General features: G+C 42.8%; 1 protein-coding gene across 1 annotated transcript in view; it reads left to right on the top strand.

The window, feature by feature from the left end:
• CLPTM1L (CLPTM1 like) overlaps window positions 1–27,178 on the top strand; it is a 90,634-nt gene that overhangs the window by 2,015 nt on the left and 61,441 nt on the right. Inside the window, exons 2-6 of the mRNA XM_056520290.1 lie at window positions 9,881–10,108; window positions 18,449–18,549; window positions 19,066–19,255; window positions 22,721–22,866; window positions 24,553–24,631. Coding sequence (XP_056376265.1) covers window positions 9,947–10,108; window positions 18,449–18,549; window positions 19,066–19,255; window positions 22,721–22,866; window positions 24,553–24,631 — 678 coding nt within the window. The 5' untranslated portion in view covers window positions 9,881–9,946. The remainder of the gene's footprint in view (window positions 1–9,880; window positions 10,109–18,448; window positions 18,550–19,065; window positions 19,256–22,720; window positions 22,867–24,552; window positions 24,632–27,178) is intronic.

The raw sequence follows: 27,178 nt of genomic DNA, 5'->3' as shown, positions 1-27,178 counted from the left end.
TGGAGTAGTGGCCGTACATATGTGCTCCTGCTACATTCACTAAGGTAACAAGGATCCAGTGAATGGAGTGGTGATTGTACATATGTGCTCCTGCTACATTCACTAAGGTAACAAGGATCCAGTGAATGGAGTGGTGACCGTATATATGTGCTCCTGCTACATTCACTAAGGTAACAAGGATCCAGTGAATGGAGTGGTGACCGTATATATGTGCTCCTGCTACATTCACTAAGGTAACAAGGATCCAGTGAATGGAGTGGTGACCGTACATATGTGCTCCTGCTACATTCACTAAGGTAACAAGGATCCAGTGAATGGAGTGGTGACCGTATATATGTGCTCCTGCTACATTCACTAAGGTAACAAGGATCCAGTGAATGGAGTGGTGACCGTACATATGTGCTCCTGCTACATTCACTAAGGTAACAAGGATCCAGTGAATGGAGTGGTGACCGTATATATGTGCTCCTGCTACAGTCACTAAGGTAACAAGGATCCAGTGAATGGAGTGGTGACCGTACATATGTGCTCCGGCTACAGTCACTAAGGTAACAAGGATCCAGTGAATGGAGTGGTGACCGTACATATGTGCTCCTGCTACATTCACTAAGGTAACAAGGATCCAGTGAATGGAGTAGTGGCCGTACATATGTGCTCCTGCTACATTCACTAAGGTAACAAGGATCCAGTGAATGGAGTGGTGACCGTACATATGTGCTCCTGCTACATTCACTAAGGTAACAAGGATCCAATGAATGGAGTGGTGACCGTACATATGTGCTCCTGCTACATTCACTAAGGTAACAAGGATCCAGTGAATGGAGTGGTGACTGTATATATGTGCTCCTGCTACAGTCACTAAGGTAACAAGGATCCAGTGAATGGAGTGGTGACCGTATATATGTGCTCCTGCTACATTCACTAAGGTAACAAGGATCCAGTGAATGGAGTGGTGACCGTACATATGTGCTCCGGCTACAGTCACTAAGGTAACAAGGATCCAGTGAATGGAGTGGTGACCGTACATATGTGCTCCTGCTACATTCACTAAGGTAACAAGGATCCAGTGAATGGAGTAGTGGCCGTACATATGTGCTCCTGCTACATTCACTAAGGTAACAAGGATCCAGTGAATGGAGTGGTGATTGTACATATGTGCTCCTGCTACATTCACTAAGGTAACAAGGATCCAGTGAATGGAGTGGTGACCGTATATATGTGCTCCTGCTACATTCACTAAGGTAACAAGGATCCAGTGAATGGAGTGGTGACCGTATATATGTGCTCCTGCTACATTCACTAAGGTAACAAGGATCCAGTGAATGGAGTGGTGACCGTACATATGTGCTCCTGCTACATTCACTAAGGTAACAAGGATCCAGTGAATGGAGTGGTGACCGTATATATGTGCTCCTGCTACATTCACTAAGGTAACAAGGATCCAGTGAATGGAGTGGTGACCGTATATATGTGCTCCTGCTACATTCACTAAGGTAACAAGGATCCAGTGAATGGAGTGGTGACCGTACATATGTGCTCCTGCTACATTCACTAAGGTAACAAGGATCCAGTGAATGGAGTGGTGATTGTACATATGTGCTCCTGCTACAGTCACTAAGGTAACAAGGATCCAGTGAATGGAGTGGTGACCGTACATATGTGCTCCTGCTACAGTCACTAAGGTAACAAGGATCCAGTGAATGGAGTGGTGACCGTACATATGTGCTCCGGCTACAGTCACTAAGGTAACAAGGAACCAGTGAATGAAGTGGCGACCGTACATATGTGCTCCTGCTACAGTCACTAAGGTAACAAGGATCCAGTGAATGGAGTGGTGACCGTACATATGTGCTCCTGCTACATTCACTAAGGGAACAAGGATCCAGTGAATGGAGTGGTGACCGTACATATGTGCTCCTGCTACATTCACTAAGGGAACAAGGATCCAGTGAATGGAGTGGTGACCGTACATATGTGCTCCTGCTACATTCACTAAGGTAACAAGGATCCAGTGAATGGAGTGGTGACCGTACATATGTGCTCCTGCTACATTCACTAAGGTAACAAGGAGCCAGTGAATGGAGTGGTGACCGTACATATGTGCTCCTGCTACATTCACTAAGGGAACAAGGGACCTCTGTTTTAGGGATTGTTGGGGGTAACATGAGAGAACTTTTCGCCTTGCGACAACCCCGTAAATGAGTACTCCGACCCGAAGACATCTCATCCCCTATCCAAAGGAGTAGTCGTGAGGCTTCAGACTGAAAGCCTCCAGCGCTGGTGTGCAGCTCTTTCAGGTGGGTGCTGTATGAGAGATTGCGGGAGTCCCCAGCGGCAGGACCCCCGCGATCAGACATCTTATCCCCCTATCCTTTGCATAGGGATAAGATGTTTTATGGCCAGAGTAATCCTTTAAACTTATGGTAGAGGGGGTTATTTCTTTAGCGCATGCTCCTTCAGCCTCTGCAGAACCACTTTTTGTTTGAATATTATGATGGCACTATCCAGTGATAGATAAGGAATGTCCTCATTCTTTTCATAAAGGTCAACTTCCTCTAAGGTTTGTGTTATGATGTTCTGTAGCAGCTGTGACACAGTACTGTATTATAGTTTGTAAGGTTGAAAAAAAAACGAGTCCATTCACTTCAACCTAAAACCCTACTGTGTTGATCCGGAGGAAGGCAAAACCCCTATGGGAGGCTGATGCCAATTGCTCCATAACATAACCCAGTGCAAATGCTAAAGAACCCTTTTTCTACATGTCAGTAAACCAGTAATTTTGCTCATAGGCCTTTCAGTAGACCATTTTTATGTTTAAAAGTATTATAGGTTAACAAAATAGGTCTGTGCCTACCTGTCCCAATCCCTTGCTGCCATTCTGACAATGCCCAGTCCCCACTGCTTCATGTCAACCCAAGGAAGTTGGCGCAGATCTTTGCTGCAGCCATTCACAAAACCTCTCCAGGTACATTTTTGTAACATCTAGTTAACATACTTAAACCCTTCATGCAGATGGGCATAACAGAATGATCGATGTGCAGGTTTATTGCCACAAATGAACAATGGATGAAATGTACTTTGGACCTATGCCAGGGGAAATATATCCTGACAAACCACCCCAGGCTTGTCATGACAGTATTCCTATAAGACAAAGGCCCCCCAAAAATCATAGAAAGTGGTTTAATTTTGCACAAGTTTTAGAGATGCTGTTTTAGGGATTAAGGCAGGTTTCTAACCATATTCATTGTTTACCTATGGATAAGAGGGTTTGAAGATCATGGATTCATAGGTCACCATCCAATGAGACCTGCAGTGATCCTAAGAATAACCCGTCGGCTCTTTCCACCATACTAGCCTTTTGTCTCAGTAACTGATTAACATGAGAAAGACCTTGCACTCATTTTCTCATCCAGTCAGAAGCCCAGTTGTTGGACACATAAGATTCATTGTAAAGGCCCTTTCACATGGGGTGAATATTGGCTGAATAGGCTGCTTACTGTGCTATGTAAGGGTGAAACACACAATCTGTCCACCGCATGTGGCCGGAATGCTTCCAAACTCGTGCTGTGATTGCCTGGCTCGTTTGGGCCACATTTGGTTGACACTTGTTTGTTGGTCAAGTGTATTGTCAAAGTATACCATTTTACAGTTTATTTTTTATTTTTTGTTTTTTATATATACTCAAGGATGATCCAAATACACAGTATTTCCTTAACCCCTGAAGGACACAGTCAATTTTAGCCTTTATGCCTTTATGGGGTACTCCAGAGGAATAAATTCTTTTTTTTTTTTTTATCAACTGGTGCCAGAAAGTTAAAGGGTAGCTCCCACCATAATTTTTTTTTCTGTCCCTGCCTATTGCCCTTCTATCCCTAACACACTCCCTGCCTTTATTTTTTTTATTTTTTTTTTTACTATTTTAAAAATGGCATTTAGTTTGCCTGGTAGTGTGCTCACTACCAGGCAGACTTCCCTAGCAGGCACCACGTCACTGATGCCTGCTGGGGGCCAACTTCCGCCCTTAGTTCTCCTAACAGGGTGCCTCCAGCTGTTTCACCACTACAATTCCCAGCATGCCCTGACATCTACTGGCTGTCAGGGCATGCTGGGATTTGTAGTGGGGAAACAACTGGAGGCACACCGTGATGGCCGCACATCCCGCTCCCCGCCGCGCAGCCCGCATCCCCGTCCCCCCCCGGCCCCGTCGCACCGCTCACATGTATACGGTTCCACACGGGAAAAACGTAGAGGTTTTTTCTTTGCACATGCGCATTTGCATCCTAAAGTCCCCACCTAAGACCCCTCCCATTAAAAATATACAACATTTTCTAAAATGTATAGGTTTTTTTTTCTATAAAAACTGATGGAACTGTATGCACTTTTAAAAACAGTATTCTGTTTAAAAACGCATATGGTTTACTTTTTTCCATACTGTTCCATCCGTTTTTTTGCCATACGGTTTTCTTTAGAAAAACTGATTGAAAACAGTATGGCAAAAACGTGATGTGAACCCAGCCTTACTATGATATAGCAAACCACATTGAAAAGCCCCATTGTTTTTGCACTGGCTGACCATTGCAGCACTTCTCCAATTGCAAAATATATGTCTTTTAAAATCATTGTTTCAATAAGTATGTTTTTTAATCTCATATCAGGTGTCCAATAAAACAGAGAAACTGGAGTGGTTGATGTCTGAGGAAAATTATGACATAGTGGGTATAGCAGAGACTTGGTTGGATGATACCTGTGACTGGGCGGTCAACATATAGGGTTATAGTCTATTCAGGAAGGATCGGAAAAAACAGAAAGGGGGAGGAGTTTGTCTATATGTGAAGCCTAGTCTGAAGGCCGCACTGCGGGAGGATATAGGGGAGGGAAACGATAAAGTGGAGTCATTATGGTTAGAAATATATGGAGATAAAAATTTAAAAAAATTCTGATAGGGGTTTGTTATAAGCCCCCAAACATAATGGAAGAGCCAGAAGATCAATTACTGAGGCAAATAAACAAGGCAGCAAATCAGAATGATATGATAATAATGGGGGACTTTAACTATCCTGATATAAATTGGGAGACTGAGACCTGTGAATCTCATAAAGGAAACAGGTTTCTGACTATAGCTAAAAATAATTATCTGTCCCAAATGGTGCAGGGCCCTACTAGACTTAACCCCTTAAGGACTCAGCCCATTTGGGCCTTAAGGACTTAAGAATTTTATTTATACGTTTTTGTTTTTTCCTCTTTTATATTTTTATCCACAGACTAGTATGAGGGCTTTTTTTTTGTGCGACCAGATGTCCGTTGTAATGCCATCACTCACTTTACCATAAAATGTATGGCTCAACCAAAAAAATACTATTTGTATGGGGAAATTAAAAAGAAAACCGCAATTTTGCTAATTTTGGAAGGTTTCGTTTTCACGCCATACAATTTACGGTCAAAATGACATGACAAATTTTCTGCCGCAGCTCAAACTGCCAGCGAGAAACTACTGTGAACCCCCGCCCGTGCGACTGTACCCTAAAAACACTACACTAACACAAAATAAAATAAAAAGTAAAAAACACTACATATACACATACCCCTACACAGCCCCCCTCCCCTCCCCAATAAAAAAGAAAAACGTCTGGTATGCAACTGTTTCCAAAACAGAGCCTCCAGCTGTTGCAAAACAACTACTCCCAGTATTACCAGACAGCCACTGACTGTCCAGGCATTATGGGAGTTTTACAACAGCTGGAGGCACCCTGTTTGGGAATCACTGGTGTAGAATACCCCTATGTCCACCCCTATGCAAGTCCCTAATTTAGGCCTCAAATGCACATGGCGCTCTCACTTTGGAGTCCTGTCGTATTTCAAGGCAACAGTTTAGGGTCACATATGGGGTATCGCCGTACTCGGGAGAAATTGTGTTACAAATTTTGGGGGGTATTTTCTGCTTTTACCCTTTTTAAAAATGTTAAATTTTTGGGAAAACAAGCATTTTAGGTAAAAAAAAATTTTTTTACATATGCAAAAGTCGTGAAACACCTGTGGGGTATAAAGGTTCACTTAACCCCTTGTTACGTTCCCCGAGGGGTCTAGTTTCCAAAGTAGTATGTCATGTGGGTTTTTTTTTTTTTTGCTGTCCTGGCACCATAGGGGCTTCCTAAATGCGGCATGCCCCCAGAGCAAAATTTTTTTTTTTTTTACATTTGCAAAAGTCATGAAACACCTGTGGGGTATTATGGCTCACTTTATCCCATGTTACATTCCTCGAGGGGTCTAGTTTCCAAAATGGTATGCCATGTGGTTTTTTTGGGGTTTTTTTTTTTTTTTTTTGCTGTTTTGACACCGTAGGGGCTTCCTAAAGGTGACATGCCCCCCAAAAACCATTTCAGAAAAATGTTCTCTCCAAAATCCCCTTGTCGCTCCTTCCGTTCTGAGCCCTCTACTGCGCCCGCCGAACACTTAACATAGACATATGAGGTATGTGCTTACTCGAGAGAAATTGGGCTACAAAAACAAGTAAAAAAAATTCTCCTTTTACCACTTGCAAAAATTCGGTCTACAAGAATTCGGTCTAGTGTAAAAAATGAAGATTTAGAATTTTCTCCTTCACTTTGCTGCTATTCCTGTGAAACACCTAAAGGGTTAAAACACTGACTGAATGTCATTTTGAATACTTTGGGGGGTGTAGTTTTTATAATGGGGTCATTTATGGGGTATTTCTAATATGAAGACCCTTCAAATCCACTTCAAACTGAACTGGTCCCTGAAAAATTTTGAGTTTGAAAATGTTGTGAAAAATTTGAAAATTGCTGCTGAACTTTGAAGCCCTCTGGTGTCTTCCAAAAGTAACAACTCATACATTTTATGATGCAAACATAAGTAGACATATTGTATATGTGAACCAAAAAAAATTATTATTTTGAATATCCATTTTCCTTAGAGAGCTTCAAAGTTCGAAAAATGCTAAATTTTCATTTTTTTTCATCAAATTTTGGGATTTTTCACCAAGAAAGGATGCAAGTTACCATAAAATGTTACCACTATGTTAAAGTAGAATATTTCACGAAAAAAATTTCTTGGAATCAGAATAAGTAAAAGCATTCCAGAGTTATTAATGTTTAAAGTTACAGTGGTCAGAATTGTAAAAAACGGCCGAGTCCTTAAGGTGCAAAAGGGCTAAGTCCTTAAGGGGTTAACCAACAGACCTGGTAGAGTAACTGATGTGCAAGTAGAAGGACACCTAGAAAATAGTGATCATAAAATGATACATTATAACTTGTTCTGAAATAAGGGAATCTCTCAAGGGGCCACAAAAACAATGAACTTTAGGAAAGCAAAGTTCGATCAACTCAGAGAAGCCCTTAACAATATAAAATGGGATAATGTCCTCAAAAAATGAATACTTACACTAAATGGGAGACTTTTAAGAATATCTTAAATTCTCACTGTAAGATGTATATACCCTATGGGAATAAAAGGGTCAGAAATAAGAGAACCAATATGGATGAATAAAAATGCGAAGGGGGCAAAAAATGACAAAATTAAAGCATTTAAACTACTAAAACAGGATGGCAGTGAAGAAGCATTAAAAAGCTATAGAGAAAAAGTTAAAATATGTACAATACAGATAAAAGCCGCAAAAATAGAGACAGAAAGACTCATTGCCAAAGAGAGTAAAACTAACCCCAAAATGTTCTTTAACTATATAAATAGCAAAAAAAGGTCAAAAATGAAAGTGTAGGCCCTTAAAAAAAATTATGAGGAAGAAATTATAGATTGGGAACAGGAAAAAGCAGATATACTAAACAAATACTTCTCCACTGTATTCACCGAGGAAAATGAAATGCCAGGTGAAATACAGTTTAATATGGTAAACTCCCCAGTACAGGTCACCTGTCTAACCCAGGAAGAAGTACAGTGCCGCCTACAAAAAATCTAAATAGTAAATCACCAGGTCCAGATGGCATTCACCCCCGAGTTCTAAAGGAATTAAGTATTGTAATAGACAGACCTCTAATTTTAATATTCAGGGACTCTATAGTAACAGGGACTGTTCCCCAGGACTGGCGCAGGGCAAATGTGGTGCCAATATTTAAAAAGAGGACAAAAAGTGACCCCCGGAATTATAGGCCTGTTATTTTAACCTCCGTTGTATGTAAATTGTTTGAGGGTTTTCTAAGAGATGCTATTTTGGAGTATATTGTTAAAAATAAATGGATGACCCCATATCAGCATGGCTTTATGAGGGATCGGTCCTGTCAAACTAACCTGATCAGCTTTTATGAGGAGGTGAGCTCCAGACTGGACCAGGGGCAATCGCTGGATGTCATATATCTGGATTTTTCCAAAGCATTTCATATGGTGCCCTATAAAAGATTGGTGCATAAAATGAGAGGGATTGGGCTGGGGGAGAATTTGTGTAAGTGGGTAAGTAACTGGCTCACTGATAGGAAACAGAGGGTGGTTATTAATGGTACTTATTCTGATTGGGTGACTGTTACTAGTGGGGTACCACAGGGGTCAGTCTTGGGTCCGGTCTTATTTAATATATTCATTAATGACCTTGTAGACTGGTTGAATAGTAAAGTAGCAATTTTTGCAGATGATACTAAACTCTGTAAAGCAGTAAACACAATAGAGGACAGTGCACTTTTACAAATGGATCTGGATAGTTTGGAGATTTGGGCTGAGAAGTGGCAGATGAGGTTCAACACTGATAAATGTAAGGTAATGCAGATGGGGAGTAAAAATCCGGGACGGGTTTATATATTAAATGGGAGAACACTTGGGACAACTGACGTGGAAAAGGACTTACGGGTCTTAGTTAATAGTAAACTTAGCTGTAGTGACCAGTGTCGGGCAGCTGCTGCCAAGGCAAATGAAATCATGGGGTGCATCAATAGGGACATAGATGCCCACGACAAGGAAATAATTCTAACGCTGTACAAATCGCTAGTCAGACCACACATAGAGTACTGTGTACCTTATAGGGCACCAGTGTACAAGAAAGATATAGTAGAGCTGGAGAGGGTTAAAAGACAGGCAACCAGAGTAAGGCTGGATTCACACCACGTTTTCTTAAATACGGTTCACGTATACGGTTTGGAGGAGGGGGCGGGGCTTAATCGCGGCGCCCGCACACAGCCGTATTCGGGAACCGTATTTAATGCAAGTCTATGAGCCGACCGGAGTGAACCTCAGCCTCGGGTCGGCTTAGTTTTCGGCCGTATGCGGTTTCCCGACCGCAGGCAAAAACGTGGTCGACTTGAACGCGGTTCACTCCGGTCGGCTCATAGACTTGCATTAAATACGGTTCCCGAATACGGCTGAGTGCGGACGCTGCTATTAAGCCCCGCCCCCCTCCTCCAAACCGTATACGGGAACCGTATTTAAGAAAACGTGGTGTGAACCCAGCCTAATATGGGGAATGGGAGGACTACAGTACCCAGAAAGACTCAGAATTAGGGTCATTTAGTTTAGAAAAATAAAGGCTTAGGGGAGACCTAATAACTATGTATAAATATATCAGGGGACAGTACAGAGATCTCTCCCATGATCTATTTATACCCAGGACTGTATCTATAACAAGGGGCATCCTCTACGTCTAGAGGAAAGAAGGTTTCTACACCAGCACAGACGGGGGTTCTTTACTGTAAGAGCAGTGAGACTGTGGAATACTCTCCCGGAGGAGGTGGTCATGGTGAACTCTGTAATAGAGTTCAAAACAGGTCTGGATGCATTTTCGGAGTGTAATAACATCACTGGTTATGTATACTAGATTTATAGGGACAGAACGTTATATTATTTCTGTAGCCGATATTGTTGGCAATGACCTGATCACAGGCTTCAAACTGAACATAGAACTGTAACTGTTTCCTTGTTTTTACAGGTCTTTTCTTTCTCTATCAATTTTGGCTACCAAATTGCTTTCCTTCTACACCTGTCTCCATCTACGATGCTAAACAAAAGCTCCTTCACTACCCTAGTGGTTGGTGTGTTTATTGTATATGTTGTTCATACCTGCTGGGTAATGTATGGCATCGTCTACACAAAGCCCTGTGAAAGCCACAGTGACAACTGTATCAAGCCATATTTATCTAAGAGACCGAAGCTCCAGGTATGCATACCTTTTCTAACCAGTATTTACATATGTATGTGTTAGGGCTGCAACGATTAATCAGTATTATCAATCATTTATGAATCAGGCTCCAGTTCGCTGTTAAGCAAAAACAAATGATAAATGTCATAATGCCGGCGTTATGACATTTGTTAATAATTTTGGGGGCCAGTGCTGCACTTCTGCGGGCTGCACTGCACTCCGCCCTCTCCCTAGCCGGCTCCAAGAGTGGAAATATGAAGCTACCGTGCTGTGATGTCCTATTCCCTGCCAGAAGCTCTTGTTGGTCAGCACCAATTGACCAATTAGAGCTGCCGGCAGGAAATATGAAATCACTGCACAGTAACTTCATATTCCCTACTGGGAGCCGGCCGAGAGGGGCAGAACGCAGTGCCGCCTTCACCTCCATATGAGGTATGAAGGTGCAGGCAACATCACTTAGGGCATAATGCGATTTAATAGAAGGTCCTTTTTATTACTTTGCTGGTCCTGCATGATTGACGTACAGGGCTCCATAGTGGGAGCTGGTTTTGGTGGGGAGGAGGTGTGCCGCTGCAAGGGTCTGCCTGCCCCTCTGACTGTTCACCAACATTACAAGATAGCATGAATATAACTTCACAAACTGCAGGCAAAGTAAGAAAAAGGACCCTCTCTTAGATCACATTATGCCTTAACTGATGTTGCCTGCACCTCCATACCTCGTACTGAGGTGACCGCCAAAGGCTGTCCGAGCATGCTGGGAGTAGTAGTTTTGCAACAGCTCGCGGCACTCTGGTTGGGAAAAACTGTGCCAAGTAATAATAGGGGAAACATAAAAGAACCTCGTTCCCTTGATTTTATATGCCGACTGTACACTTTTTTTAACGTACAGCCCCCAAAGAACCTATTTTTGGTAATTTTGCCATTTTTTCCCTGATTCTCCGATTAATTTATCGGCAACTAATCAATTGTGCGATTACTCGTTTGTTTGCAGCTCTAGTATGTGTAATGTCTGCAGAGGTCCCCAGTACCAGAGATACACTGTATGGCCAAAAGTAGAAGATAGGGACACATCACCTATTTATTGAGTTCACATTTCTAAGCCACAGCCATTGCAAGCAAAGGATTAGTTGCAGTAGTTTGGATCATACTGGAGGGCTTAGGCTGCATTCACACCTCGTTTTTTACATACGGGTGCGGGATCCGGCTGGGGAGGGGAAAACTGGGCGCTCCCGTACCCCAGCCATATCAGCCGGTGACTCCATTTACTTTAATGAGCCGACCGGAGTCAAACGGTGACTCCTGTCGGCTCAGTTTTGACCCGTATCCAGTTTTGGACCGGACCTAAAGCCGTAGTATTCTACAGTTTTAGGTCCGGTCAGGAAACCGCATATGGGTCAAAACTGAGCCGACCGGAGTCACCGTTTGACCTGCAATGCCACCTTTGCCACAAGCTCATTTTGTTACATTTTTGGTCTGCTTAACCTGGAGATTTGTGAAAGAAATTTCTTCTGACAAGAGTTTGTTAAAATCTGCAGAAACAACTCCAACTCCTGTGTTCGAGACCAGAAAACAGCACTGGATGGTCCATTGCACAGCAGACACTGACACATCACATTGACCTTAATGGGGTCTGACTGGTTTCTGTTCATTTTGTAGGATCTGACCGGACAAAAATTTACTGCTTACAGCATTTAAACAGATTTTGTGTCTGATTGCCCAAAACAGAACACTATCACTATGTGAACGTAGCCTTATCAAAAGCGTACATTTCTGCAACAAATCAGCCCTGTGTGAATAAACCATAGCAACCAATCAGATTTCTTATTTTATTTTTAACAAGGTTCTCAAAATGAAAGAAGCGATCTGATTGGTTGCTGTGGGCAACTCAGCAACTTTTTCTCTGGACAGGTTTTGATAAATCTCCTCCCTAAGTGCTATTAATGTAAAGTGGGAGTAACTTGGAGTAACAGCATCAAAACCCAGAAGCAGTAGACTGTGCTATAAATCGAGATTTTCCTAGCTTGTGACGGAAAATATTAGTTATATGAAGACAGAAGGAGAGTATCTTATGCATTAATCTTCCTTTATTAATGCCCATAGCAGAAATTCAAACTTTAGTTTAATGAATTCTACTAGAAAAAACTTTTAAACTTTAAACTACAACTCCCAGCAGTCCACTGGATGTATCTGCCAATCCCCGGTCGGGATGCTTGTTATATAAGGGACTGCCTCCATAATCTCCTCCCATTTCTTGATGCGAATCTGCAGCCGCAACTGGAACCTTGAATCACGACATAACCCAAACCGGCTCCATAGAACTCCGAATCACCGGACCGAACAGTATGTCCCAACGGGGACACAACAACGAAGAGGAAAACTCCGTAACGCCTCAGCCTCCGTCTCGCAGAATGCACTCTTCAGTAGCCTGCAAAAGAAAAAGGATACCATGACCGGGTTGGGTCGGGCGGGAAGATACTCTCCTCCTGTCTTCATATAACTAATATTTTCCGTCACAAGCTAGGAAAATCTCGATTTATATATCAGACAGAAGGCTTATATCTTATGCAAGTTCAAAGCTAGACATGAGTATGATACAGAATACATAATGGAAACAATAATGCAAATTAGAGAATCGACATAGATATGTTTTCCTCCGGTCTAAAATAGAATTGACGGAAGGTGGTCTCGGAAGACCAATCCGCCGACGTCAATAGATCTGCAAGGGAACCTCCAGAGGTGACCACTTTAGTAGCCATAGCATCTCTGGAAGAGTGGGCACTGAACAGGGAAATGTCAATCCCTGCCATTTCCATAGAGGAACGTACCCACCTTGCTAGGGTAGCCGAAGACACCGGTTGGTGAGGGCGGACGTAGGAGATGAGGAGTTGGGAGGACTCCGAAGAACGTACCGAAGCCGTCTGAGACTCATGTCTGAAGACAGCGAACAACACACAGCCGCGGATGCGCGGGAAAATAAGGATAAAAAATTGATTGGAGTCCGGTTTTTGTCCTACGTATGACAGAGAATTTAACTCCTAATGGCGAGAATTGTCACCTGGAGATGTCTAAGGCCCTAACTTCCGATACACGCTTAATGGAAATCAGACATAATAGGACCGTAAGCTTGAAAGACAGCAATTTTAGAGAGAGTGCGTCATTGTCCTCCCACGCTGAGAACATGGTCAGGACCTTGGCCACGTCCCAAGTGGCCTGATATTTGGGGCGAGGAGGACGTTTAAATTGAACGCCTCTCAGAAGGCGGCACACCAAAGGATGTTTGCCCACTGGCAAAGAATCCACTGGTGTGTGGTAAGCTGAAATTGCAGATCTATACACATTAATAGAACTATAAGACTTTCCGGATTCAAAAGAATCCGCCAAGTAGTTGGCTACTACAGATACAGGCGCCTGAACGGGATCAACCTGCCGTTGATCACATCAACGTACCCAGAGTCTCCAGGCTGATTGATATGCCGATCTAGTCGTGGGGGCCCAGGCCAAGGCAAGGAGATCCCTAGCTGATCTTGAAAGGTCGCTATCCGCGTCTGGCACCCCGAAACCAACCATGCAAGTAGATGCAGGTTGTGGTCTGTGATCAGAGGGTGTGGACCCCCGCTCGGATTGGAGAGAAGATGAGGGAACTGAGGGAGCAATCTGGGAAAATCCACAGTCCTCCCCAGCAGGAGAGGAAACCATGGTTGTGTCGGCCACCAGGGAGTGATCATCACAACCGACGCTCTCAGGTTCGCTATATGCAGGAGAACCCTGAGGATCATCGAGAACGGGGGAAACTCATAATGCATCCCCCGGGGCCAGATGTGGTGAAATGCGTCTACCGCATAGGCTTCCGGGTCCGGGCTCCAGCTGTAAAAGTGGGGTAGCTGATGATTGAGGCGGGAAGCGAACAGATCTATAGAGAATGGACCCCACAGATGGCAAAGGGTTAGGAAAACTGACCGGTCCAGCCGCCAATCGCTGGAGTTGGTCAGATAGTGAGAATTCCAGTCCGCTATCATGTTGGAAGCCCCCGGGATGTATTCCGCTATCGGGACAATGTTGCGGGCAAGGCAAAAATGCCAAAATTCCTTCGCGAGATCCGCAAGAACTCTGGATTTGGAGCCCCCCAAGCGATTTGACATATTGGACCGCTGTCACATTGTCCATGCGCAATAATACACAGCAATTGGATGCGTGTGGTAGAAGGCTCCTGATGGCAAATAATGCCGCCAGGAGTTCTAGCGCGTTGATGTGCAGCAGAGACTCCCCTGCGGACCACGTCCCTCCTGTTGAAGAGAGACCGCACAGAGCGCCCCAGCCGTGGCGACTCGCGTCCGACTCCAAAATGATGTCCGGGTTGGAACTGAAGATGGTCCTGCCGTTCCATTCGACAGCATGACGTAACCACCACGAAGTTCCTCTACGGCTTCCGGGCATAACAATACTTCGTCTGCGTATCGAAGCCCTTGTCGCAAATGTAAGGTTTTGAGCCTCTGAAGGGCTCGATAATGGAGGGGGGCAGGGAATATGGCCTGGATAGAGGCTGATATAAGTCCGACCAGCCGTGCTAGCATTGCTTCTTTGCGGATGATAGTCAGCTTGGCCTTGGGTAATCTGAGGACAGCTCGCTCGGTGTCCACCAAGAATCCCAAAAATTCAATCTCTTGAGCTGGAACGAGAACCCTAGGTCTTTCAATAATTGTATCGTCCAGTTGGCGTGTTCGCCTGTCTGAAGTCTGGAACGAGCCATGATAAGCAGGTTGTCCAGATAAATGATCAATCTCACTCCCCTGCTCCGTAGGGCTGCCACCACCGGTTTCAACAGTTTGGTAAAACACCAGGGGGCGGAAGAGAGGCCGAAGGGAAGGCAAGTAAATTGCCACATTCGGTCTCTCCAAAGGAAGCGTAGGAAGTGTTGGGAGGTTGGATGGATGGGAACCGTGAGGTAGGCGTCCTTTAGGTCCACCTTTACCAGCCAATCCCCCGGTTTTAAGAGATCCCGCAGGAAGTGGATCCCTTCCTTTTTGAAATGTCGATAAACGACATGTTAGTTCAGATTTCGTAAATTTATGACGGGGTGGTATCCGCCCCCCTTCTTTTTGACTAGGAAGAGATTGCTGAGGAACACTGAGGAGAGGGGGTCCACCTCTACCACTGCCTGTTTGGACAGGAGGTCCTGTAATTTCTTGTCTATAAGAGCAACGTTCAGGTTGGAGAGCCGGATGGGAGGTGGAGTTGAAGTCATGTCTGGCGGGGAACAAAATTCTATCTGGTACCCTGCCACTGTATTGAGTATCCATGCGTCTGCCGTAATCGCAGACCAGACGTGGATAAAATATTTCAGTCTTCCCCCTACGGGTATGTTAAAAGAACTCAGGTGTGTTGTACTCACCGGTAGTTTGTCGGGAAAAAGGGTGCTGGTTGTGCGATTGGCACAGGATAGGACTGTGGAGCCTGGCTGTACTGAGGAGCAGGAGCTCTGTTGTATGGCCTATTAGCGTAATTGCAGCCGGCAGATCGGCCCCGTTTCTGCCGGCCTTGGGAAAAACCTTAGCCGAGCCCGATTTCTTTAAGGATGTTTGGGCTTTGTCGAGACTGGTATACAGTCCGACCATCTTGTTGATATCCTTATGAGTGCAGAAAGTAGTACAAGAAAAACTTTTTTTGGGAGCGGTGTACTAATCCTTCCGTTGGTAACATTTTTGAATGAATAAAATTCACACTTACACTTGGTGAGTGGTTACTAGAACCACTCACACACTTTCAAAAGCCCGTAGATACAACGAGTGATCTCTTATATCAGTCCTTTCTCCGCATCAATCCTCCTCGGCAAGTGACTCGTCACTCCGAATAGTATAATGAAGAAACACAAAAACAAATATAGGAGAGCGGACAGGATCGATATTCATATGCAGCCACTTTAGAACTTTCCAAGCGCAATTTTACTTCGGTGAGAGGGTTTTTTTCGTCCTTAAACCCCCCTCAATCCGAAGGCTAGCCGGATTGAGGGGGGTTTAAGGACGAAAAAAAACCTCTCGCCGAAGTAAGTAAAATTGCGCTTGGAAAGTTGTAAAGTGGCTGCATATGAATATCGATCCTGTCCGCTCTCCTATATTTGTTTTTGTGTTTCTTCAATATCCTTATGAGGGTATCCCCAAAAAGCAGACCCTCAGCAGCAGGGCCCGGTTCTGTCTCAGCTAAGTGAGAGAGTTGAGGATCAAGCCTCATCAAAATTGAGCGACGACGCTCAGTCGAACAAGTGGTGTTCGCACACCCAAGCAGGCATACTGCCCTCTGGGTCCAACCCCTGAGTTGAAGCAGGTCGATCGGCTGTTCCGTTGCTGCAGCCTGCTCCGAGAGGTTAAGAATCTTAGTGATGGGGCCGAAGAGGTCCAGGATTCGATCTTGGATGGACCGAAAGGACCTCTCAATATCCTTTTTGGAATATTTTCTGTGTTTAGTGAGGTACCGTAAAAGTATGGGGTCAACCTCGGGTGTGAGCACCACCTTCTTGGGGATGCATGGTCGGGGGCACTCCGCCTTCAATTTATTGTGGTTAGCCTTATCTACAGACCTGCGAGCCCAATGTTCAATGTATTGAGACACCTCTGGAAGGGGTGCCAAGTCTCCAGAACGCGGATGGGATATAGCCTCTGGGTCAAAGAAAGGCTTTCCATGTGAGTCTAAGACGGATTCACCCTGGGATACAGGGTTAGCGTCCTCAGGGAGCGCCATATGTCCACTATCCTCGTCCTCACTGTCAGACTCATTGGCGTTTGCCGCCCCGGATTCAGTTGAGGACTCCTCATCTGGAGAGTCCACGAACGAATCCGGCTTGGCCCGTCTAGCGGACCGTTGCCTCTGCAACTCCCCGAGGCCCAGGGGTCGGTTAAAGTCTGGAGGAAAAGTGGGTCGGCAGTCCGGGTCGGGTACTGCCTGGTGCATGGAATTTACTTCCCCTGCTGGGGAGTCGGATACTGTGATGGTATGCTTGCATTTCTGAGATGCTTTGCCCTTCTTAATGGGCGGATCACCACTGCATGAGGGTTCCTGTATGAGAGGTGCAGGATGTTGCGCACCCGTGGGTGATATGACAGAGGACATCTCTGCCTGTACGGATCTGTTTATCAGATCTTGGATCTGGGCAGCAGTCATAAATTGGGGTGCGTCCAGGACTGGATCTTCCCCCGCAGATGTCCTGGGAGAGATAGTGGCTCTCTCATCGGCCATAATGTTAATGTGTACAATAATATATATGAGACACGAGCTGCCTAAAGGGTCTTATGCGACTTACAGGACAGGTTCACAAGATGGCGCCGAAAGATGGCGCCGTAGATAAGAGAGAAGTGAGTTAGAAAGGCAGTGACAGGCGCCGCACGCCGCTGACAGGGTGAACACAGACCAGGATCTGCTGGGTCAGAACAGCGCAGTAGAAGATAAGGCTGGGTTCACGCCACATTTTGTTAAATACGGTTCCCGTATACGGCTGGGAGGAGGGGGCGGGGCTTAATCGCTGTGCCCGCACTCAGCCGTATTCGGGAACCGTATTTAATGTATGTCTATGAGCCGACCGGAGTGAACCGCAGCCTTCGGTCGGCTTCGTTTTCGGCCGTATGCGGTTTCCCGACCGCAGGCAAAAACGTGGTCGACCCATAGACATACATTAAATACGGTTCACGAATACGGCTGAGTGCGGGCGCCGCAATTAAGCCCCGCCCCCTCCTCCCAGCTGTATACGGGAACCGTATTTAACAAAACGTGGTGTGAACCCAGCCTAAGATAGGAAACAAATAATATATAATAATCTTAGAAATAAAGGTATATATATGTATATATAAACAGAGGGCAAAACAGGAAGGACTAGAAAAGAAAATACAGACCTAAACCTGAAACGCCCAGACAAGCAATACAGACACTGAAAGAAGCACTATATGACAGCAGTGAGAGAATACTTATCTGAAGTTCTGCTATGAGCAGAAAGAAAGAGGAGGAGATTATGGAGGCAGTCCCTTATATACCAAGCATCCCGACCGGGGATTGGCCGATACATCCAGTGGACTGCTGGGAGTTGTAGTTTAAAGTTTATAAGTTTTTTTCTAGTAGAATTCATTAAACTAAAGTTTGAATTTCTGCTATGGAAAGAGTAAAGAGCACCACTACTGGGCTCTAGGAAAGTGATCCCTGGATTGGTGAATTATATTTCTCTATCTGGCAATCTGGTAGGTGGATCTGGTTTCAGCAGATTCTACCTACCAGAATGCATAGTGCCTATTGTAAAATTTGGTGGGAGTGGGTGAAGGGTTTTAGCTTGTTCTTCCCATACTTCCTAGTAATTGCTATTTATTTTCTGCTTCCTTTCAGTTAAGTGTATATACTACCACAAGGACTAGTATTAGCGCTGAGAATAATGTCGATTTGGTTTTAAATGTTGACAACTTTGACGTAGAGTCAAGATTTGAAAGGTAAGGTCTGATATTACCTTGACAGCATATTATTATTATATTATTATTATTTTATTTTATTTATTTTTTAACCCCTTTAATAGGGAACATAAACTTTATGAAATACCCCCATGGGAATTTTTTAACATTTTTTTTTTTTTTAAGAACTTACAATTCAACACAGAGTTTGTTTTTTGTTTTGTTTTTAATTAATGATTTATAGTAATAAGGAGATATATGGATTTTACTATTGGGTTGACATTCTATCCTTTTCTCTGAATATTCATACAGTGTGATCTTTAGTTTTTTTTTTTTAAAAGGTGCAAATATGAGGCTGAGGGAGTTGAATGGTGCAATGTATGTTAAATTTATTATTATTTTTTTCTCTTTTCATTGACTGTAATAAGGTTGATGATGATGATGATGATGATGATGATGATTTTTTTTCTCCTGGGAACTTTGTTTGCAACATCCCATTACATTAATAAGCTTTAGAACAATACATTTTAATGCTAATGATATTTTTTTTCCCTGCAGAACTGTGAATGTAACTGTTCCAAAGAAAACCAGGAATAATGGGACGTTGTATGCCTATATATTTCTACACCATTCTGGAGTCTTACCCTGGCATGACGGCAAACAGGTGCACATAGTGAGCCCACTAACTACTTACATGATTCCTAAGCCTGAAGAGGTTAATCTTATCACAGGAGAAACGGGCACCCAGGTAAGGATTTGATTAGCTAATTCTTGCTTTGTTGGTCAGTTATGCTGTGTATATCATAATAATAAGCTGAAAGGAAACAAAAAAGTGGTTATCACTTTCTTTTTCCTTCTATTGTAACAACTCTTGTATATATTGTAAAATCTAGCTATGAAAAGACCATGAGCTGAATAACTGACCTACATATAAATAACTGAGCTATAGGAGGTAGGCAGTGATAGGAAATATTTTGCGCCATATAATGAAAAACAGTTTGAAACATTTCCTTTTTATTTTCTGTCAATTCATCCAAAATGTGTCACGGTGCTGCATCATTATTCACGAAAGGAAAAATTCTGCAACCCCAGTAGTCACACACACTGCAGTTAAAGGGTAGCTCCCACCGTCCTATATATTTTTTTTTCTGTCCCTGCCTATTGCACATCTATCCCTAACCCCCTCCCTGCTTTTACATTTTTTTTTTTTTAACTATATTAAAAATAACTTTTTGTCTGCCTGGTAGTGTACTCACTACCAGGCCGACTTCCCCAGCAGGCACCACGTCACTGATGCCTGCTGGGGCCGACTTCCGCCCTTAGTTCATCTACACAGGGTGCCTCCAGCTGTTTCACCACTACAACTCCCAGCTTGCCCTGACATCTATTGGCTGGGAGTTGTAGTAGTGAAATAGCTGGAGGCACCCTGTGTAGATGAACTATAAGTTAGTGCCATACCCCGTTCCCTCAGTCACACGAAAAACTACAACATATCAAAAAATAAAGTTGGTGACCGTGCCCATTTAACCAGTATCTTACTTATCCACTGAGCTGGAGCCTTTTGTTAGGTGCACGTTTTGGAATGACACCACTGATTTATTTGTAAAGATTTTATAGCTTAGGTTACATCTTTTACTCTACTTCGAGCTCAGTGGATGAATCATCTTCAGCGTTATAGATATCCACACAATATGCCATAAATATCTGATAGATTCAGGTCCCACCACTGGTAACTGAACAATGGGCACTCAGCTACATCTGGCCTGCCTTTGGCTATTGCTGCATAGTGCACTCCCAGTAGCCATCACTGGGCAACAGTCTCATTCCTTGCTGGACTGGAAGGAAACTGCTCCTCATCAGCATAATGATGGAAATATCCATTGGGTTCTCAACTAATTTTTAATTACACCTTTCATTTTCTGTGGGTTTTAACCCTATGGCAAATGCTGCCTGTCAGTGTGTAAGGTCCTGTGTGAGAGTTACTTGCAGAATTTGCTGCTAAATTGAAAGGGGTGAAAATCCACATCCAAGATCGGCATGCAGCGGATTTCACAACAATCTGCGGGTCAGATTCTACACTGAAAATGTCTGCAGCATTCAATAAGATTTGTAAAATCTAAAGTATTGTACAGGGTATAACACACTGTATTAAGAAAATAATCAAAGAAGCACTGTTTTAAGTTACTATAACTTGAACATAAATATTATTTAGAAAAATCTAGTATAAAAAAATGTCTCTTACAAAAAAAGAGAACACATCTGGCTATATGTCAGCTTCAGGTTGCTATACATGTCAAAGTAAGAACATTGTACACATGCTCAAATGTCCATGCAGACTCACCTGCATAGGCCAGACAAGTAGAATGATCAGAACATGTCTTACCGAACATAAATCTTTGATCAGGAAGTTTTTAAATTCGGAAAAAGTGGAGGTTTCAAGTCATGGGGAGAGTACAGTGGCTAGGCATTTCCGGGAATGTGGTCATTCTATCACAGCACTGAAATTGTTAATATTGGAGGAAGTGCCAGAGGCAGCAAATGAAGGCCTTAATAAAAGATGTCTTTTGCAACGTGAATGTTATTGGATTACTGAATTAAACAGTTTATTCCCTTGTGGACTGAATGAAGTTTGCAGTTTTAAACCCAGATAGCACTTTAGATAGTTTTTGATATATTATATGCATGCGGTATCTATTTATATATGGTAAATGGGAATAGGTGTCTATCTTTGGAATATTTAATCCTCTTCTACCTCACACCTTGTACACATGGCTCCGTCGCTTCCAAGGTGTTGAGCAGGAAGGACATCTCAGTTCATAATCGTCTGTATCTGCTATCAAGCTCTACTTTGGTACATAAGGTTTTGCAATACATTTTTATATGAAGTTTTCCAATAAAAAGGAAAAGAATGCATGAAACAAACGCTGTAATCGTGAGTTGCTACCAACTAGAGGCATCATTATGTTACAGATATTTCTGCAGCTGTTCCATTATGTATGGCATGAAGTTTGCAATACAAAAATACACTGCTCAAAAAAATAAACGGAACACTAAGATAATACATCCTAGATCTGAATGAATGAACTAATTGTATGAAATACTTTCGTCTTTACATAGTTGAATGTGCTGACAACAAAATCACACAAAAATGTGCCACATGAGGTCTAGCATTGTCTTGCATTAGGAGGAATCCAGGGCCAACTGCACCAGCATATGGTCTCACAAGGGGTCTGAGGATCTCATCTGGGTACCTAATGGCAGTCAGGCTACCTCTGGCAAGCACATGGTGGTCTGTGCAGCCCCCCCAAAGAAATGCCACCCTACACCATTACTATCCCACAGCCAAACTGGTCATGTTGGAGGATGTTGCAGGCAGCAGAACGTTCTCCACGGCGTTTCCAGACTCTGTCACTTCTGTCACATGTGCTCAGTGTGAACCTGCTTTCATCTGTGAAGAGCACAGGGTGCCAGTGGTGAATTTGCCAATCTTGGTGTTCTCTGACAAATGCCAAACGTACTGCATGGTGTTGGGCTGTGAGCACAACCCCCACCTGTGGACGTCGGACCCTCATACCACCCTCATGGAGTCTGTTTCTGACCTTTTGAGTAAACACATGCACATTTGTGGCCTGCTGGAGGTCATTTTGCAGGTCTCTGACAGTGCTCCTCCTGCTCCTCCTTGCACAAAGGCAGAGGTAGCGGTCCTGCTGCTGGGTTGTTGCCCTACTACGGCCTCCTCCATGTCTCCTGATGTACTGGCCTGTCTCCTGGTAGCACCTCCATGCTCTGGACACTACGCTGACAGACACAGCAAACCTGCTTACCACAGCTCGCATTGATGTGCCATCCTGAATGAGCTGCACTACCTGAGCCACTTGTGTGGGTTGTAGACTCCGTCTCATGCTACTACTAGAGTGAAAGCACCGTCAAAAGTGACCAAACATCAGCCAGGAAGCATAGGAACTGAGAAGTGGTCTGCGGTCACCACCTGCAGAACCACTTCTTTATTGGGGATGTCTTGCTAGTTCCCTATGATTTAACAGCATGTGAAATTGTCAATCGGTGTTGCTTCCTGAGTGGACAGTGTGATTTCACAGAAGTGTGATTGACTTGGAGTTGCATTAGTTTAAGTGTTCCCTTTATTTTTTTTGAGCAGTGTATAACATTTGGAATAATCCTATTAATTTAAATGATTAAATGTTTTTAATTACAGCAAATTGATACCGAAAAGAAAGAATCCAATGCTTTGGATGAACCAGTCTCTCATTGGAGGTCCCGGCTCACTCTGAATGTTATGGTGGAGGATTTCATTTTTGATGGCTCTTCGCTACCTGCTGATGTTCATAGATATATGAAAATGTATGTATATAGTTTGTCACTGGACAAGTGGATTAGTTTATATTATTCATTCACATTAATTTTATCTTCATGATGTTGTCACAGTGAAACAGATGGGCTATTCAGACATGCTATAATGAAATTGTACAAAAAATATATATTGGGATATGCAACAAAAATTGTGTGAATTTCACTGTCCGCGCAGGGACATCGCTGAGGCCAGCAATTCACTTAGCCACAGTGTGACATCATTGCCCACGTCCTCGCTAGTTTTGCAAACTTGAGCAGTTGCCCATAGCAACCAATCAGATCACTTTTATTTTTCAAAGGCCTTTTCTTTTTTTTTAAATCAGATAGTTTTTATTAAGGTTTTTAAACACAGTTTAACAATAACATACAGTCCCCAACAACCCCCCCACACACACACACACAGAACCATTCCGTCTCAGCCCCACCCCACCGATGCCCCACAACCCTCAGTGTACATAAGTCAGAAACCATAAACCATCTCCAGCAAATCCACAACAATAACATAGTTGAATAAAAAAGAACAAAGGAAAAAAAGGAAAAAAGGATATAAAAACTCAGTCCCCCGAAGCCATGGAAAATAGCGTTCGCAATCGCCTTCCACTAAATCACTCACACAGCCATCCTCATACACATCAGGGAGGGAAACGCAGCATACCAGGGCACCCCAACATTAGCTCTCTTGTTAGCCCTACTATTCAGAAGGACCCATCCTAAGTTAAGATACGTCTGCAGGGGGATCGAATCTCTGCACCCAGGGACCCCAGACACCATCAAACTTCCTCTCCACTTTGCCCTTAGTATAGATCCCCTTTTCTAGTTTCACTACTTGAGCTACTCTTGCAATGAGATCAGCCACTCCCGGAGGAGAAGATCTGATCCAAAACTGTGCGATCAACTTCCTGGCTTGATATAAGATTCTCAGGATCCCAACCTCCGCCAGGGAGGGCTCCTGACCACAACCTATAAGTCCAAGTAGGCATTCCCTGGGAGCTCTATTAATGGTCACCCCATACACAGTTCTAATGAGCTGCAGCACTTCAGTCCAATAAGTCAGCAAACAAGGGCACGTCCACATCATGTGTGCCTCCAGCTCACTGCATCGCGGACAAGCCGAGTCAGACCTTACCCCTATCATATGAAGAAATGAGGGAGTCTTATAAACCCTGTGAATAAAGAACAATTGAGACAGCCTATTAGATTCAGATAGAGACAAAAATGAGGTAAAGTGCCAGCACAGTACTCCAGTCCTCATCAGTCAGGATCCCAAGGTCCCTCTCCCATGTAGACCGAACCGTCAAAGGGAAATTCAAAGGCCTTTTCAAAAATAAAATAAGCATTCTGATTGGTTTCTATGGGCAACTGGTCGACTTTTCCTCTACACAAGTTTTGATGAATCTACCCCTTTGTACCCTTGGCTTTTATGCCCCGGCTTTTGGTGAAATTTTGACTCCTGGACTTGCTTTATGTTTATGAAGTAGATGTACATCCTGGTGCACTCCATAGCAACCAATCAGATCGCTTCTTTCATTTTTCAAAGGCCTCTTTAAAAATAAAAGAAGCAATCTGGTTGCTATGTGCAACTGCACCACTCTCCCTTTACACAGGTTTTGATAAATAGTCTCCATTGTTTGTCATTTTGGTTGTTATTGACTCATGGTCATGTTTTGTTACTTTCAGGATACAGTTGGGAAAATCTGTTCATTATCTTCCCATATTATTTATTGATCAGCTAAGTAATCGAGTAAAGGACTTGATGGTAAGTTACTTTTCTATCTGCTATTATTAGGCTTCAGTTAATCAGTAAATTGCAATAGGTGGTTTTGTTTTCTGTGCATTTGTTCATTTTAATTTGCTTATGTATTCGCCCTGTTCATGGTTTACAGTTCATACTGTAAAGGCCTTTTAAGTAACATGAACTTGCATAAGTTTAGCAAATTCTGCCTGGTAAAGTAACATAGGGGGAGATTTATCAAAGCCAGTGCAGAGAAAAAGCTGCCCATAGCAACCAATCACATTTCTTCTTTCATTTTTCAGAGGCCTTTTCAAAAATGAAAGAAATTATGTGTTTTTGATAAATCTGTGCAGAAAAGACAAGAGTCCATCAAGTTTAACCTATATCCTTACTGTGTTGATTCAGAGAAAGGTTGATTCAAGTAAATTTGTATACAGTAAAATAGAGAATGAACTGAAAAGATTCATAACATTTTTTTAGGTTACAAATATTAGTATTGTTGTCCAAATTTAATACAAAAATGTTTTACCATAAAAAAAAAAAAAGTGTGCCAGTTAAGTTCCCTGCCACTCTCTGCCAGTGTTTGTTTACCTTCCCTTCTTCATCTAGCAGGGCTTTGGCTCGTAATTCTGTGTTAGAACCTCCATTGAGGCCTGTGATTGGCTGTTGCAAACACTTAGCTTAAGGGCACTTCATTGCTTCAGGAAAATAACTCCTAAACCAAGAAGAGCTATAAATATATCCATTTTACGGTTTCCTATTATGTAGGTTTGAAATAGATCCTGGTTGTACCCAGTGAAGATCTGCCCCCTTCCTGATTAGTTTTATCACAAGTGATGCAGACGCTGGAAAAGACCACCCAGACACCTGTTAGCTGAGATGATACAAGAGACTACGGGGGGGGGGGGGGGGGGTTATACAATGCTGTGTGCAGGAGGTTATGTGATTTGGGTCTGAAAAGAAGCTAATTGGTTAAAACTCCTGTGTATTTCTTCACCTAAGCATTCCTCAGCTCTCCCGAATTCCAACTCGGGGATGCCATCTTCGATGCTCGATGGGAGGGGGGAAGGAGGCAGAAGTTCATCTCAACAAGGATATACAATGCAATTTAGGAAAATAGAAATTTTAATAAGTGTATATATGTGTGTGTGTGTGTGTGTGTATGTATAATATATATGTGTGTGTATATATATATATGTGTATGTGTATATATATATATATATATATATATATATATTATTTTTTTTATATATATATAATATTTTTTATATATATATATATATATATATATATAATATCTATATATGTGTGTGTTACTAGTACATATCAATACACTACAGTTGATATTAGTACATATGAGTCCACTACATGTTCTGCTCACTTGAATGTAATACAGGCCTATCTGAGCATTCATATTAGACTGGATTTCCACCACAGATTTTGAGCCAAAGCCAGAAGTATATTTAAAAGGAATAGGAAATATAAAGGAAGGATTTACACTTCTCCTTCCTGCTGGACCCACTTCTGGTTTTGGCTCAAAAACTTCAGTGGCAGTTTTCCAAAATCTGCCAAGTGGAAACCCAGCCTTACAGATGTGAGTGTAATGACCCACATTGATCTATTAGCACCTTAGGGGTTTGTGCCTATTTTGTACTGGTGTGAGATTGGCCTTATAAACACTGATGCAAAGTACTGGCCAAAACATTAGTGTGTGCGCAGGCATACCTTTGTTGTAATGGTGTCTTGGTGACATATTCAGAGAAGGCGACAGTTTACCTACAGTAATAAGCATTCTGCCAATTACAGATGCATTTATTATTTGCATACTGTATGTGTCTTCTGTGGAGATATAACACAAATAGGTCCCTAGTGAGTCTTGGGATTAAACAATAATTAACCAATACCCTTATTGGGGGAAGAACCCCATCTGGGGAACAATACTCTTAACTAAAGACCTTAAAACATGATTTTTATTTACACTTTAAAAATTCCCTAAATAATAGAAAAACAAAAAGAGTGCACTTGGGTAAATTTCAAATAAAGCCCACTAGGTGGTGCTATTATATAGTTCTCAATGAACCGTATTTATTGGCGTATAACACGCACTTTTAAAGCTTAAATTTAAAGGGTACCTCTCATCAAAAATACTTTTGATATATTATAGATTAATGTATACAGAATAACTTTACAATTGCATGTTATTAAAAAATATGCTTCTTTCTATTTAATTTTCCACTTTGAAGAAATGACCACTAGGGGTCTCCCTACCAGTCCTGGCAGCAAGCATTTCAGACTCATGCTGGAGTCCTAAACACTACGAGCTGCCAGTCTGCTTTGTTCACAAAGGAGAACACTCAGAGCTGCCAGCCTGCTTTGTTCACAGCCTGTTTGGCTGTGAACAAAGCAGGCTGGCACCTCTGAGTGTTTAGGACTCCAGCATGAGTCAGAAATGCTTGCTGACAGGACTGATCGGGAAAAATACAATAGAAAGAAGCATATTTTTCATTAACATGCTATTGGAAAGTTATTCAACATTCATTAATCTAAAATATATCAAAAGTTTATTTGATG

This window comes from Hyla sarda, chromosome 5, assembly GCF_029499605.1.
Source record: "Hyla sarda isolate aHylSar1 chromosome 5, aHylSar1.hap1, whole genome shotgun sequence".
Taxonomy (NCBI): Eukaryota; Metazoa; Chordata; class Amphibia; order Anura; family Hylidae; genus Hyla; species Hyla sarda.
The sequence above is the reverse complement of the archived record's forward strand: the minus strand, read 5'-3'. Positions and strand labels throughout refer to the sequence as shown.